The 13,440-nt window shown below is 49.5% G+C and overlaps 2 protein-coding genes and 1 pseudogene across 5 annotated transcripts; all 3 read left to right on the plus strand.

Annotated features, from left to right (window-relative positions):
- The first annotated feature begins 1,475 nt into the window (after positions 1-1,475).
- Positions 1,476-4,385, plus strand: LOC120692312 (E3 ubiquitin-protein ligase SRFP1). Of its 3 annotated transcripts, XR_005682566.1 has the most exons (13): positions 1,490-1,770; positions 1,856-1,943; positions 2,109-2,147; positions 2,239-2,271; positions 2,483-2,560; positions 2,651-2,694; positions 2,884-2,924; positions 3,004-3,086; positions 3,186-3,277; positions 3,367-3,436; positions 3,697-3,726; positions 3,942-4,193; positions 4,261-4,385. XR_005682566.1 is itself a non-coding variant. In XM_039975581.1 (12 exons), exons 1-12 carry the CDS (start codon positions 1,721-1,723, stop codon positions 4,062-4,064), a joined length of 771 nt encoding a protein of 256 aa, XP_039831515.1. In that variant the 5' UTR covers positions 1,490-1,720; the 3' UTR covers positions 4,065-4,385. The 3 variants fall into 3 exon arrangements, 2 of the variants coding, with proteins under 2 accessions (XP_039831516.1, XP_039831515.1); XM_039975581.1 differs by having other exon boundaries at positions 3,942-4,385; XM_039975582.1 differs by lacking the exons at positions 3,697-3,726; positions 3,942-4,193; positions 4,261-4,385 and adding an exon at positions 3,549-3,642 and having other exon boundaries at positions 1,476-1,770.
- Positions 4,386-4,785: 400 nt separating this feature from the next.
- On the plus strand, positions 4,786-7,194 carry LOC120689249 (annotated as a pseudogene).
- Positions 7,195-7,668: 474 nt separating this feature from the next.
- LOC120692311 (lipase-like) lies at positions 7,669-11,040 on the plus strand. 2 transcript variants are annotated; one of them, XM_039975579.1, is made up of 12 exons: positions 7,672-7,892; positions 7,964-8,202; positions 8,283-8,342; positions 8,466-8,545; positions 8,757-8,822; positions 8,924-8,971; positions 9,076-9,143; positions 9,240-9,312; positions 9,417-9,578; positions 9,687-9,881; positions 10,451-10,527; positions 10,622-11,040. In XM_039975579.1, the coding sequence occupies exons 1-12, from the start codon at positions 7,702-7,704 to the stop codon at positions 10,821-10,823; spliced, it is 1,461 nt and encodes a 486-aa protein (XP_039831513.1). In that variant the 5' UTR covers positions 7,672-7,701; the 3' UTR covers positions 10,824-11,040. The 2 variants fall into 2 exon arrangements, with proteins under 2 accessions (XP_039831514.1, XP_039831513.1); XM_039975580.1 differs by having other exon boundaries at positions 7,669-8,202.
- The last annotated feature ends 2,400 nt before the right edge of the window (positions 11,041-13,440 follow it).

A 13,440-nucleotide genomic window follows, 5' to 3' on the forward strand; every position in this document is an offset into this window, starting at 1 on the left:
CACGGGTACGTGTAGCAGGGGCGGCAGCGGCCGTGCTAAGTATGGAAGAAGCATCAAGTGAAGTCAACGAACCCGTAACATAATTTTGGAACGTGACAGAAATTCTGCGCACGGGTACGTGTAGCAGGGGCGGCAGCGGCCGTGCTAAGTATGGAAGAAGCATCAAGTGAAGTCAACGAACCCGTAACATGACTCTGGAACGTGACAGAAATCCTACGCACGGGTATGTGTAGCGGGGGCGGCAGCGGCAGCGGCAGCGGCCGTGCTAAATATGGAAGAAGCATCAAGTGAAGTCAATGAATGTCCCCCACGCCAGCCGAGCCTGGGCCCTGAACCAACATGCACACACCCTTATCCTCACGTTTAATTTATAGTAGTTCATTATACATTTAGGAAAAAAAAGCATGAACAAGTAGTCCATCCTGCTCAGTGCTCACCACCTGATCACTTGCAACTCGGTCCCGATCCACCGAGAGACGTCCGGGTGCCAGCCAGCAGGAACGAAAAAAGAACTCGCGTCAGTTCGGCACGGATCGGGGCGGACTAACCGTCGGCTTAGAATCTAGGTTTGTGAGATCTGGCCGCCGCGAATGATTGGTGTTTGGTCGGGTAACGCGCGCGCGCGGATAAGCACGGGAATCATCGTCATCGACCGACCGGGGCTTTCAGGGGATTCCGGCCTGGCCTGTTGGATTGGTTGGTAACGCGATGGCCATGTTTAGTTTCCAAAAAAAAAATTTACACACTACCCGTCAAATCAAATCTCTATGCATGGAGTATTAAATATAGTTGAAAAATAACTAATTATACAGTCTAACTGATTAGCACGAGCTGAATCTTTTAATCCTAATATATCTACAATTAGGTATTATTTGTCAAATAACAATAAAATATGCTACAATATCAAAACTTAAATTTTTTCGACCATGAATTGCCGAGCAGAGCTGAAGTAGAGAATCGCCGTGATGACGCGAGCAGCAGCACTGCAGCAGGGCCAGGGTCTGCCGGGTGCTAAACATGCCGGGTGCTAAACATGGGGGCAGTTCTCTGGGGCTGGCCGGCGACCTACTAGCTCTGAGCCTGTCCCTGGGAGAGACTGACCACTACGAGTGCAGGTAGTAGTCGTACAAGCATGGCATTAAAGGCTTCTGGGCGGCCAAGCTTTTGTTTAGTAGCATAAAAATCAAACATGTAAAACACTGTAACACTTTTATTTATATTTAATAATTATTATTTTGTCATGTATTAACTAGCCTCAAAAAATCCATCTCGCAAATTACAGATAAATTATATAATTAATTATTTTATTTAACTATATTTAATATTTCATGCATGCATTTAAAGATTCGATGTGATAAAAAATCTTGTAAAATTTTAGAATTTTGAAGGAAAGTCGACCAGAACAAGAACCCCAGAAGCGAAGATACTGGCAGCAGCAGCAGCGTGCCCAGCTGATCTCGGCCGCAGTAGCGTAAAGAAGAGGAAGCTTTCCTTTTACGGCTACCGAATCACTCGCCGCCGTTTTGACGGCGGCGGCCCAATCCGCGCCTCCCATTCCAGTTCCAGGCAGTCTACTTTACGCTGTGGGGAGTATAAAATACTCCGCCATCACCACGCCCCAGCTGCGCGGCAGCGGAAGCCGCCTCCTCCCTCCTCCCGACCTGCTCTGCTCTGCTCCCCCTGCCCAGATCTCCACGCCGCGCCGCCGTTCCCCCACCCCATGGAGCACGACGCCGAGGCGCGCCGCGGGTTCGCCAGGATGGGCTTCGGGTTCGTGCTCCTCCTCGCCTCGGGGTTTTCACGCCACCAAGGCTGGAGCTTTTCGTCCGAGCCTGACGGCCTCTTTCCGCTGTAGGTGCAAGCACTACCGGAGGAGGTGCCGGATCCGCGCGCCCTGCTGCGGCGACGTCTTCCACTGCCGCCATTGCCACAACGAGTCCACGGTGCCGTCCTCCCCCTCCCCTCCCCTCCCCCTCCGTCTCCTGCTCATCTGCTTCTTCCATTCACGAGCGACGCCTGAGGCGCTGACGTCTCTTGCTCTGTTTTCTGCTCTGCTTTGCTTTCTTGTTCTCGGTCCGCGTCATTGGATTGGATCGGATTGGGCGCAGAAAGACGGGCACGAGCTCGACCGCCACGCCGTCCAATCGGTCACCTTCTTTACTACATAAACTACTCCTTCCTCTGCTCCCGATGCTACCCTGTTTCTTCTTGGGTTGACTTCTCCTCCTCGCCTTGCAGGTCATCTGCCTTGTTTGCGACACCGAGCAGCCGGTTAGTTTTTTTTCTCTCCAATTAGACCAGTCATGAACTCAGGCTACTAGTATGGAACTGGGCGTCTCATTGAGTCATTGGCATGTGGGACTGGACTGGACTGGATCCGTGTTGTGGGTTGTGGCAGCGTCGCAACGGCAAACCAAGAATTTTCTCTACGAATCCAGGAGATTCATTTTTTTTTTGTCATTTTTTCCTTCCTGTTTTTCAGGTTGCCCAGGTGTGCTGCAACTGCGGAGTTTGCATGGGCGAGTACTTCTGCAGGACGTGCAAGTTCTTCGACGACGATGTGAGATGGTTTTTTTTTCAGACGCTACCATTGGTAGATTATTTCGGCCGATCACTGGTTGGTTGTTGATGGGATGATGCTGTTTCGTAGGTTGACAAGGAGCACTACCATTGCAAAGACTGCGGCATCTGCAGGTGCGTCTCCACTTTCCACGTAGGGATCTGAATTGCTGTGTGAACTGTGATTCTGGACGACTTCAGTTTAGCTGTTTTTGATTTGGGATACAATATCATTTGAAAGTGATAAGAAACGTGGTTTACTTGGAATCTTTGAAATAATATTTCCAATTTCAAAGTTACTAAGCTGACTGAAAGTTTCGACAGAGTTGGAGGGAGGGAAAACTTCTTCCACTGCGAGAAGTGCGGTAAGCAATTCTTCTGCATCTCCCCATCCTCTGAACCCAGTCTCCTCCTGTTTCTTGATTCTTGCGTTTCTGCCATCAGGATCGTGCTACTCGACGACCCTGCGGGAGAAGCACTGCTGCATCGAGAACTCGATGAAGAACAACTGCCCCATCTGCTACGAGGTGTGTCCGTCTGCCGCTGCTCCATGCTCTCTCTGTCTCACCGAAACTGAAACGAACCTCTGCTGATCATGTGGAAACTGTACTCTTCTTGCAAGGCAGTACCTGTTTGATTCGTTGCGGGAGACGTCGGTGCTCCGGTGTGGGCACACGATGCACCTGCAGTGCTTCCACGAGATGTTGAAGCACGACAAGTAAGCGCCCATGCTGCTTTACTGGCATCTCTCTCTTTCGTGTGAGCTTGATTTTCCTAGCTAGCTAGATAATGCTATCCATGATGTAGGTTCTCTTGTCCCATATGCTCGACGTCTATCTTCGACATGGACAAGTTCCTGAGGGCCCTGGATGCAGAGGTGCGCAGATCTCTCAGCAAAGTTCTCAGCATGTTCCATGGACCATGGGCAAGAAACGATTGTGATTTCCGATCTAGAACTTAACATTTTCCCTCTCTAATTTGCACCAAAGAGTCTGGAGAAAACTGGTATCAACACATAAAGATTAAGGAATCGTAGCCGATTACTGCAAGTACATACGGCAAATGTTGCAGTAGTTATGCCAATCAGAAAGGTCTCTTTGCCTGAATACTGAAAGTGCTTTGCTTCGCTCTCTGCAGATGGAAGCAAGCTACTGTTACATGGGAAAGGTCAGTGCCTAACTGCTACGCTGACATGACCAAACCTTCTGTCTCCCAACACCACTGGACCCCATCTGTTCTGCACTTCTGCTCTCTTGTTCTTCTGAATAGAGTGTTTACTCGTACAAAATTCAGGCCATTTATCTGTAACCAAATTCAGATACTGGAAAGCGGCTGCGAAGTAGCTAGTACCACGCTGATGGTTTCGCTCGTGCTTTGCGCAGGGATGGGTCGTGTGCTACGACTGCTGGGACACGACGCAGGTCTTCTCCGGCGTCACGGGACACAAGTGCTGCCACTGCCAGTCGCACAACACCTGCAGGGTCGCTCCCCCCGTCCTCCCGTAGCCAGCGGGTCTCGACAGATTATTGTTCTGGATTCATCCGTCGATCTCTACCTATACGAGTCAGCGGCGAAGATACACACAGTATCATTATAGCTTCCATACTCTTCCATGTATTCTATTCCAGTCCAAGATGAACTGCGGCATGTTCGTCTCACTGCACAATTAATACTCTTCCATGTATTCTATTCCAGTCCAAGATGAACTGCGGCATGTTCGTCTCACTGCACAATTAATACGCAGAGTCCGACTCACGACGCATTTGTACCGCAAAGAAGGTTCTTGTCACAGCAATTTTGGTGTCGCTCAAAATTTTGATGCTAAACGAGCCAAGCCCACAAATTTTTATTATGTTTTTGATAATTTACTTTCTCTTAAGGTGCACCTCCATTTAATATTATACTCTAGACCCGTCCCTGATCTGATTATTTATCGAGTCGGATCGGAGTTGGATCGGATTTGGATCAGGTCAAAAAAAATCAGGTACTTTTTTACAGCAGTACGCGGCTCGACTCCACCATCGGGCTGGATTTTTGGGTCAAGCTTGACACAACACATGGGGGGTCAGATCGGATCAAACTTGGGTTGGGTTTTATGAGTCGAAAATTTTGATATGAGCCTAGCCCACGCATTAATTGGGTCGGATCTTTTTTCAAACAGGTCGGATAGCCTATCATACAGGTATATCCCTGAGACCCTGACCGAGTAATATCTGTGCAACGATAATGGTGTGCCAGATTTACATCGGTGAGGAACCAAAATCGAGTATAAGAGAAACTCAATAAATCAGAGTAAAATTCTTCTCTGAAAGAGTTCGTAGCCTTTTCGTAGCCTAGTGGTTACAAGAGTCTCGGTAGCACACCAGTTCCTGAGTTCGACTCACCATAGAAACGAATATTCTAGAATTTAATGGCGTTGTGCTTTCGGTGATAGCTGAAGAATACTCATTAGATTTGCGTTCGTATGTCCGTAGCGGTAGTTATGCGTGGTTGTAATGTATAATCCAAAAAAGTAAAATTTTATTTTTTATTGATAAAGTGCAGTTCTACACTTTATATATATACGCCGTGTTTGGTTAGGGTTGAAAAAAATTTCGCGAATTTTTTTTAACCTTTGACCACTAATTTAGAATATTAAATAAAGTCTAATTACAAAACCACATGTAGGACCCCTGGTAAATTCTCGAGATCAATCTAATAAAGCCTTTGGCCGTATGATTAGAGGATAGTTGCTGTAGTATCACTGTAGCAAATCATGAATTAATTTCCGTCATTAGATTCATCTCGAAAAATTATACCCATCCGTAAAAATTTTCGCAAATAAACTTCGTTTAGTACTCCATACATGCATTCATTTTTTTGTGAAAAAAATTTCGTGCTGTTAACCAAACGCGGCCATAAAGTGAAAAGACAGCGCCTACAAACACTGCGTTCGGCAGGCTGGAGCTGGAGGGTGGAGCTGGAATGGTGTGAGAGAGTGAAATATTGTTGGGCTGGTGGCTAGAGTGGTGTGAGAGGAAAATACTGTTGGGCTGGAGCTGGAGCTGGCTGCCGATCGGAGTGAAAGTCTGCTATGAATTCGTTCCTGGGCCCATGCTGGACGGCTTACCCCATCATCCCCATCCAAAACATCTGATTTGTTGGGCCTAAAGCTTCTGCGGGCCGTTGCGCCCCATACAAATTCGAGTAAATTCCCTATATGCCATTGTAAAATTGAGATGATCTCTTATGTGCCATTGAAAATTAGCTGATCCCTTCTATGCCATCGTTTTTAATTTTCCATCCCCTCAATGCCATTGCTGTTAACTCTCCCTAACAGATCCGTTAAAGCTTATGGCGAAAAGACCAAAATACCCCTCCGTCACCTTATCCCCCGAGCGCACACCCCCCTCCCGTCCCCGACGCCAATCCCCCCCTCCCGTCCCCGAACCCAAGCGAGGGCGCGCCGGTGCGGAGGCGAAGCAGGCGCGGCTTCCTCGCGCGGGCCCTGCGGCGCGCGCTTCCCTCCCTCGCGCAGGCCGCGCGTGCCCCTCGCGCGGGCGCGGGCGCTGGGGGGCGCTAGGCCGCGCGTGGCGGGCGGCTGCTGGAGCTGCGGGCGGCGCGCAGAAGCCGCTGGAGCTGCGGGCGGCGCGCAGAAGCGGGAGTGGCAGGCGCGGCCAGCAGCTGCGCACGCAAGGGGAGGCCCGTGCAGCCGCGCGTGGAGGGGCCTCGCCGTCAGCAGATCCGCCCCGTCGTGAGCTCCCTGTGGCGCGCGGGACGGCTTCACCCCGTCTTCCATCGAGGAGGCCACCGGCATCTCCGGTGTCGAGCAGAACTGCCTCGTCGTCGCCTCGCAGGTGCGCGACTCGCTCCTCAGCGAGACCGCCGCCTTCCCGCCCGACCTGGTCCCCTACTTCGACTCCCTCGGCGGGCCCGAGCTGCTCTACCAGCTCCGCTTCCTCAACGCACGCCAGCGCGCCGACGCCGCCAAGCACTCCATTGACCACCGCCTTGAGCCCAAGGGCGTGCGGGAGCTCGCGCGCTCCATGAAGGACTTCCCGCGGCGCCGCGGGGTCGACGACGGGTGGGAGGACTTCGACGGGGCCTCCCCCGGCGACTGCCTCGCCTTCGCCCGCTTCCGACCGACCCTGCCAGGGCGCGCGTCGAGCTCGAGATGGAGCGCGCGAGGAAGAAGGCCGCCGGAGAGGAGGTGGAGGAGGAGGACGACGCCGCCGCGGCTCGCCCAGCCGTCAACGTGGTGCGGCTCCAGTACGGCGAGGTCGCCGAGGCTACCACCGTGTTGCTGCTGCCGGTGGTGCGCGATACGGACGGCGTCGCCGCCATGGAGGCCGCCCCCAGGCGGACCAAGACGGACGTGGACCTCGGCATCGTCGAGGTGGACAAGGCGTGGGCGCGGTGGGCCGTCGTGCCCGGATGGGGCCCGTCACCGCGGCAGCGGAGGAGGTGGTCGTGGTCGAGCTGGCCGACGGGCGCAAGCTGCCGTGGCGGACGGCGGAGGAGGAGCCGGTGCTGGTCATCGCCAACCGGAGCCAGAAGGAGGTGGCGGAGAAGGGGCTTTACATCCTCGAGAAGGAAGGCCGGCTTGTGGTGGAGAGAGGGAGAAAGCTGGCTGAGCAGGGCATCACCACTGGCTGAGCAGGGCATCACCACTGCCGCTGCCAAGCACTCCACTGGTTGCTTGTAACGATGCATGTTTGGGCATCAAAAATTAGTTGTATGAACAGCACTGGCAGCTTGCAATGAATTTTATATATTTGACATCTCTCTATATGGTTTGTTCGATCATTATGTTTGCCTTCTATCTCCTGATAAAATAACTAGATCAATATATACTGTTCTTGTTTCTAATGGCATGGGAGGAATGAAGGTAAGAAATATGCTTCATCCTACATAGGGGTATTTTGGTCTTTTCGCCATAAGCTTTAACGGATCTGTTAGGGAGAGTTAACAGCAATGGCATTGAGGGGATGGAAAATTAAAAATGATGGCATAGAAGGGATCAGCTAATTTTCAATAGCACATAAAGAATCATCTTAATTTTACAATGGCATACAGGGAATTTACTATGCAAATTCTCCCCACTGCGGCCCGAGAACGGTGGCGCACGTTTCCCAGTTTCCCGTCGCTTCCCTTCATCTCTCGATGCCTCGTTGTGGCCAAATGTGGAGTCTAGGCGCTTGGTCCCCCCGGTCTTGGCGCCATGGCAGCAAGCTGGCAAGTGACAGCGACCCCTCCGTCCTTCCGAGTCCTGTCGCTGTCCCCGCTCATAAACCGGGCGACGACTATGGCGGGGATGGGGATTTCCCGTTTCGATTGTCCTTCCTCTGCATCTGGTATAGGAATTATTTAAGCTTTCTTTCTTTCACCCACGTTTCTACCCTTCCCATTTTTCTTGTTCCTCCAGCCTTCTTGCTGCCGCGGCTTGGTTGGTTTTCTGGATCGGGGCGTCTTTGCGCCGGGCGTGCTCCCGCCGGCGAGGCCAAGTTCAAGTTCAATCCGTTGGGCGCCTTCCGTTGCGCCTGACGGTGATCTTATACCCGGGCCACATGGATAGGCGGAGACGCGCCGTCGAATCGGCGGCGCCGGCGGCAGTTATGGTGCTCTTGCTGCTCTCCGCCGCTCCTCCTGGGGGAGCAAGGAGAGGTGCGTCGATTCGTCACACGCGAGTCAAATTCCTGATGAAGCCCATCGCATCAGGTTCTGATGAGTTGTTTTGTTCCCAGATTGGGGTTGGGGTTTGCCTCCCCCCTCGTCATCAGACGGGATCACTGAGCCCAACACAAGTAAGTAACTAGGCATTCTAAATCATCAGTATCTTGGTAGTGATTGTTAATGGTAAATAAGACTTTGGATTGGGTTTCTTACTATCACTGCCTTGTGTAAACCAAGTGCTCTGATTATCACAGAACCCGATGTCAAGAACAATGGACAGAGTTTTGTTTTTAACTATACTCTGGCCAAGGCTATTGTGGAATATGCTTCAGCTGTAAGCTATCCCCCCTCCCCTTCATTTTAGCTGATTGTCATATGTACTACTAGATTTCTATATCATTTCCCCATCATCTTTTCCTTTCAATTCCCAAGAGTCAGCAACACCTTTTGTTTTTTTACTTACTATCATTTATCTAATATTAGTTTTTCAGTTTTGTATTTTGATATTATCGTAAAGAGACCTACTTTCTTTTTCTGGGATACAGGTATATATGACAGACCTAACGGCTCTATATACATGGACATGCTCAAGATGCAACGACTTGACTCGAGTATGGTGTTTAGTAATAGTTTAATGTAATTTGTTTCAGTTTAAGAACAACAAATATGCCCTTTTCACTGACTTTATTGTGGGTCCCTTTTTACAAAACAGGGCTTTAAGATGACATGTATAATTGTTGATGTCCAGAATTGCCTGCAGGTCTCTATGCTACTACCTTTCCATTATATTGTTCACAGTATTTTTACAGTCAATTTCATTGGAATAAAAATAAGCATCTGGTGACTGACCATCTAATCTGGCAGGCATTCGTCGGTGTCGATCACAAACTCAATGCTATCATTGTTGCGATAAGGGGAACTCAAGAGAACAGGTTCTGAAATAATTGGCATACCTCTATTGATCTTTTTTTTTTAGTTTCTTGGTGTTGCAATCTCATAATGTCCCACTTTTTAAATCTCCTGATCAGCATACAGAATTGGATTAAGGACATGATATGGAAGCAGGTTAATCTCAATTATCCAAACATGCCCAATGCTAAGGTTTCTGCTATCAACCATTTGATATAAATATACTTCTTTTTAAGAGTATGACACGCCTTAATTTTCATCCTTTTTTTCTAATGAGATTTCTGCTCTGGTTAAAGGTCCACACCGGGTTTTACTCTTCTTACAATAATACACTTTTACGTCCAGCCATCACGAATGCGGTTCGCAAGGCAAGGAAGTTACATGGAGCTAGTGACATAATTGTAACAGGGCACTCGATGGGAGGAGCAATCGCTTCTTTTTGTGCGCTTGATCTTGCTGTAAGTGACCCTCAAATACTAAATCTATATTTATTGGCACAAGGGACTACCATCATTGAATATAAACTATTTTGTTCATGATCTCTGAAACGACTCCAACATTTACAGATCCGCTTTGGAAGTAACAATGTTCATCTGATGACCTTTGGGCAGCCGCGTGTTGGCAATGCTGCTTTTGCCTCCTACTTTGCCAAATATGTGCCAAACACAATCAGAATTACACATGAACGTGATATTGTGCCTCATTTGCCCCCTTATTTCTTCTTCCTCCCACAACTGACGTACCGGCACTTCCCTAGAGAGGTATGTCCCTGCATAAACCTTGGAAGTGTTCTGTGCTGAGCGCCTGATCACTAAACATTTGACCAAATTCTTGTATTTGTTGTGCTGTCTGGATTAAACTAACTCGATGACGATGTGTTTTTAGGTTCACGTGCTTTGTAGCATATAACTTTGTTCTTCTTTGGGCTTGGTAGCATTGTGAAAACTAGTTACTTCCGGAATGATATGGGTGTCATAGTATATAATGACAGTTACTAATTTTTTGGTTCCTTAATGAATTGTAATAAAGTAAATTATCATTCTTTGTTTTGGAGTGGATTAAATTGCCACTTTGATAGGTCTATACGAATGATATGGGTGTCATAGTATATAATGACAGTTACTAATTTTTTGGTTCCTTAATGAATTGTAATAAAGTAAATTATCATTCTTTGTTTTGGAGTGGATTAAATTGCCACTTTGATAGGTCTATACGAAGAACCAGTATATGATGTTCTGGCTTGCATCTTAGCTGAACTGAATTCTGAAATGTTTCCTAACTCCAACATTCACATCTTTTCAACCTCATCCAAAAATTTCAAATGTATTAGGTGTGGGAACATGAAGTTAATGGCAATACAACCTTTCAAGTCTGCGATGGCAGTGGTGAAGATCCAAACTGTTGTAGGTGGGAATCTGTTTTCTGTGGGACCTGGTAGCTTCAATTTGTTGCTGCCCAGCTCAACATCTATTCTTATGCCTCTGTTTTTTTTTCTCTCCAGGAGTGTGCTTGTGCTGTTTTGTAGCGCTTCTGATCATTTGACCTACATGGGAGTTAAGATAGTAGCTGACGACTGGAGCACCTGCAGAATCGTCCTGGGGCGAAGCGCTGAGCAACTCCAAATGAATCTTGCCAGCAACATTTTTACGTCTGGGCGCTCCATTGACGTTGTCATTGCAGATGATAGCGTGCAGGTTGATTGATGCAGTTCAGGCTAGTCATGTATATATATATAAGCTGTTGCGTTTTTCAGAGCAAAGGAAATATTCGTTCCATTTTGCTCTGTGGTTCTCATGTATAGCTAATAGCTTGTGAATGTAAGCCCTGTACAGAAAACTGAATGCCTGAATTTCTGCAAGTGTACTGTATGCTGTGCCTGAGATGTGAATGCCAACACCTGTCTGTCATTTAACTTTTTAAGTACTTATAGATGCTAATCTATTTTTTATAAATTTGATTAGAGCTAGAGAATTTTAACTTAGGACAAAACTAAAATGATCTATATATTTTAAAACATAATACATTATTATGTGACGGGCGTAACCAAGGGGTATGCCACATGGGCCATTGCATACCCAAAGATCTAGCCAAGCCCATGTACTAGACTTGCCTCTGTAGTACTCTTATTACTATCCGCCGTGGGGAGGGGGGAGGGAGCGACGAGAGCGTTCGGGCGCTCCCTGGACGACACGTGCCGGGGAGACGGCGCACGATGCGGGCCGTGGAATCGGCGTCCTCTGCTGCGCGCTGGCCCCATGCGGCGCTGGCCCCATGCGGCTCCTCGATTCTTTGCTCTGTCGTTTCGCCGAAGCAGTGCGTCACCCTCGTCTCCTCGCCCTCTGCATGTGGACCTGCCTGCTGCCGCACCGCCTCCGCTACGCGTGTGGGCCTTGCCTGCAGCTTGCGCCGCTCGCTCACTCCCCTGGCAGTCTGCGCGGGCTGGCTTGCCGCGCCGGCGCCGGTCGCCGCGACGCCCTGCGCGCGGCGCCGAGCACGCGCCGTTTCCCGTGCGGCCTGGCCGCCGGCCGCCGCCTGCCCGCCGGCCGCCGCCGAGCCGAACAGCCCGAGCTAAGCTGAGCGCCGCCGAGCCGAGCTGAGCGCGACGCCGAGCACGCGTCGTTTGCCGCGCCGCTGGCCGCCGACCGCCGGCTGCCGCCGAGCCGAGCAGCCTGAGCTAAGCTGAGCGCCGCCGCCGAGCAAAACATCACTGCCGCCGCGCCTCGCTTTCCCATCTTCTCCTCCCTTCCCCCTGCCCAAGAATCCTCAGTCCGTGACAGTCTCGCACTTGCCTTCGCCTCGGTCGACCATGGCGCTCCAAGTGGCGATGTCCTTCCTCCCCTCGGCCCTCTCCGCGCGCAAGGAGGTGAGCCGAGCGCCGGAGCTCTATTTCTTCGTGCACGCGTTTCCCCCAGTCGGCGAGCACCCCGGCCGCGGCCGCGGTGAGTGAATTGTTGTTGCGTCCGGTGGTGCTGACTGCGGTTGCAATTCTGGTGCGGCGGTGCTGACTGCGGTTGCAATGCTGGTGCGGCGTGCAGGGGTTGGTGAAGGACTCGGCGTTCCTGGGTGTTCGTCTCGCGGATGGCCTCAAGCTGGAGACCACCGCTCTAGGCCGACGCTCACCCCGAGTTGAGCTGAGCGCCGCCGCCGCCCGCAGTGCTCGCCTAGGGGTTGGGATTTGGGAATTGGGAGCTCGAGCTTGGAGGCAGTGAGGGAGGTAGGGGGCGACGGGCTGGGGTAGGGTGGGGTGGGGGTCGGGCATGGCAGGGGTGGGGGCGTGTTGGGAGGGGGGCAATGTGGGCCGGTTGATGGGAGAAGTTGGACTGATTTTTCAGCCTGTTAAGCTATTATGCTGTTTTTTTATTTTTTCCTTCATATACATGCTGAATACCAATGATACATAGTGGGCCCGCCTCTATCAAGGAGGACTTGGCGTTATATGCAACAGCCAGCCCATTCCACACCCTCCAGTATACTTCTCTTCTACTCTATACACATACGTAACCATCAATCCATCTACCATTTTGCTCCTTATTTCCCAGTACACAAGCATAGCAAGAGCCCAACCCGCAAGCACCTGACGGCCCACAAACATACTCCGATCCAAACAAAATAGAAAACTTCAGCCCACTGTCGTGATATCCGGGTGAGCGCGGCGTAGCGCGCTGCTAACCTAGTTTCTCCTATTCGGCGGCCAATACTCTTGGAGCTTTTTTCTCTCACCTCCTGTTTTACCAGCCAAGTTCTCCTCTGACAGCCACGTCGATGTGATTCACATCTGCACTCTCCTGCAATCTCTACCGTTCTTCTTTGTCTTCTCCCACACAAATGGAAGAGTAGATCTAGACAATTAGACATCTGGTTATTTCTTTTAGGGAGAAGACATCTAGTCATCTTATATCATGTAAATAGAAATTATTAGGTTACAATTGATGTGAGTGTGCTATTTAAATGTGATGACATTATATGTGAGATTGAACTGCAAATACATTGCCATGAATTGTGTTCCTTGATCGCGTGAAGGTATTTTTAAAAATGACTGAAATTTAATTTATTCTAGCTCATTGAAGTCATGTCTCAATTCAAGTACACGAGTTGGTAGAATTGATCCATTGCATTCTTTTAGTAGGATTAATATGAAGAGGAGTGAAGACATCACATCTCTTTTTTTCTTAAAAAACATGCACCAATGTTATTTAAGATATTATAAGATCTTTTAAGTATATTATCATACTTTTAGTCATTTTATATTCATATATACCAAATTGTTAGATGAATTTAGAGTTGCTTATCGAATCGTTAATTATACTTTATATAGGGTAC

This window comes from Panicum virgatum, chromosome 9N, assembly GCF_016808335.1.
Source record: "Panicum virgatum strain AP13 chromosome 9N, P.virgatum_v5, whole genome shotgun sequence".
Lineage (NCBI taxonomy): Eukaryota > Viridiplantae > Streptophyta > Magnoliopsida > Poales > Poaceae > Panicum > Panicum virgatum.

What these genes read in the sequence shown, in the direction of transcription:
- LOC120692311 (XM_039975579.1), top strand. Translation starts at nt 7,702, where the DNA reads ATGCCTCGTTGTGGCCAAATGTGGAGTCTAGGCGCTTGGTCCCCCCGG. An exon ending in TCCTGGGGGAGCAAGGAGAG is followed by an intron (nt 8,203 to 8,282) that starts GTGCGTCGATTC and finishes TTTTGTTCCCAG; the next exon opens with ATTGGGGTTGGGGTTTGCCT. An exon ending in ATGTCCAGAATTGCCTGCAG is followed by an intron (nt 8,972 to 9,075) that starts GTCTCTATGCTA and finishes CTAATCTGGCAG; the next exon opens with GCATTCGTCGGTGTCGATCA.
- LOC120692312 (XM_039975581.1), top strand. Translation starts at nt 1,721, where the DNA reads ATGGAGCACGACGCCGAGGCGCGCCGCGGGTTCGCCAGGATGGGCTTC. An exon ending in ACCGCCACGCCGTCCAATCG is followed by an intron (nt 2,148 to 2,238) that starts GTCACCTTCTTT and finishes CTCGCCTTGCAG; the next exon opens with GTCATCTGCCTTGTTTGCGA. An exon ending in CTTCCACTGCGAGAAGTGCG is followed by an intron (nt 2,925 to 3,003) that starts GTAAGCAATTCT and finishes TTCTGCCATCAG; the next exon opens with GATCGTGCTACTCGACGACC.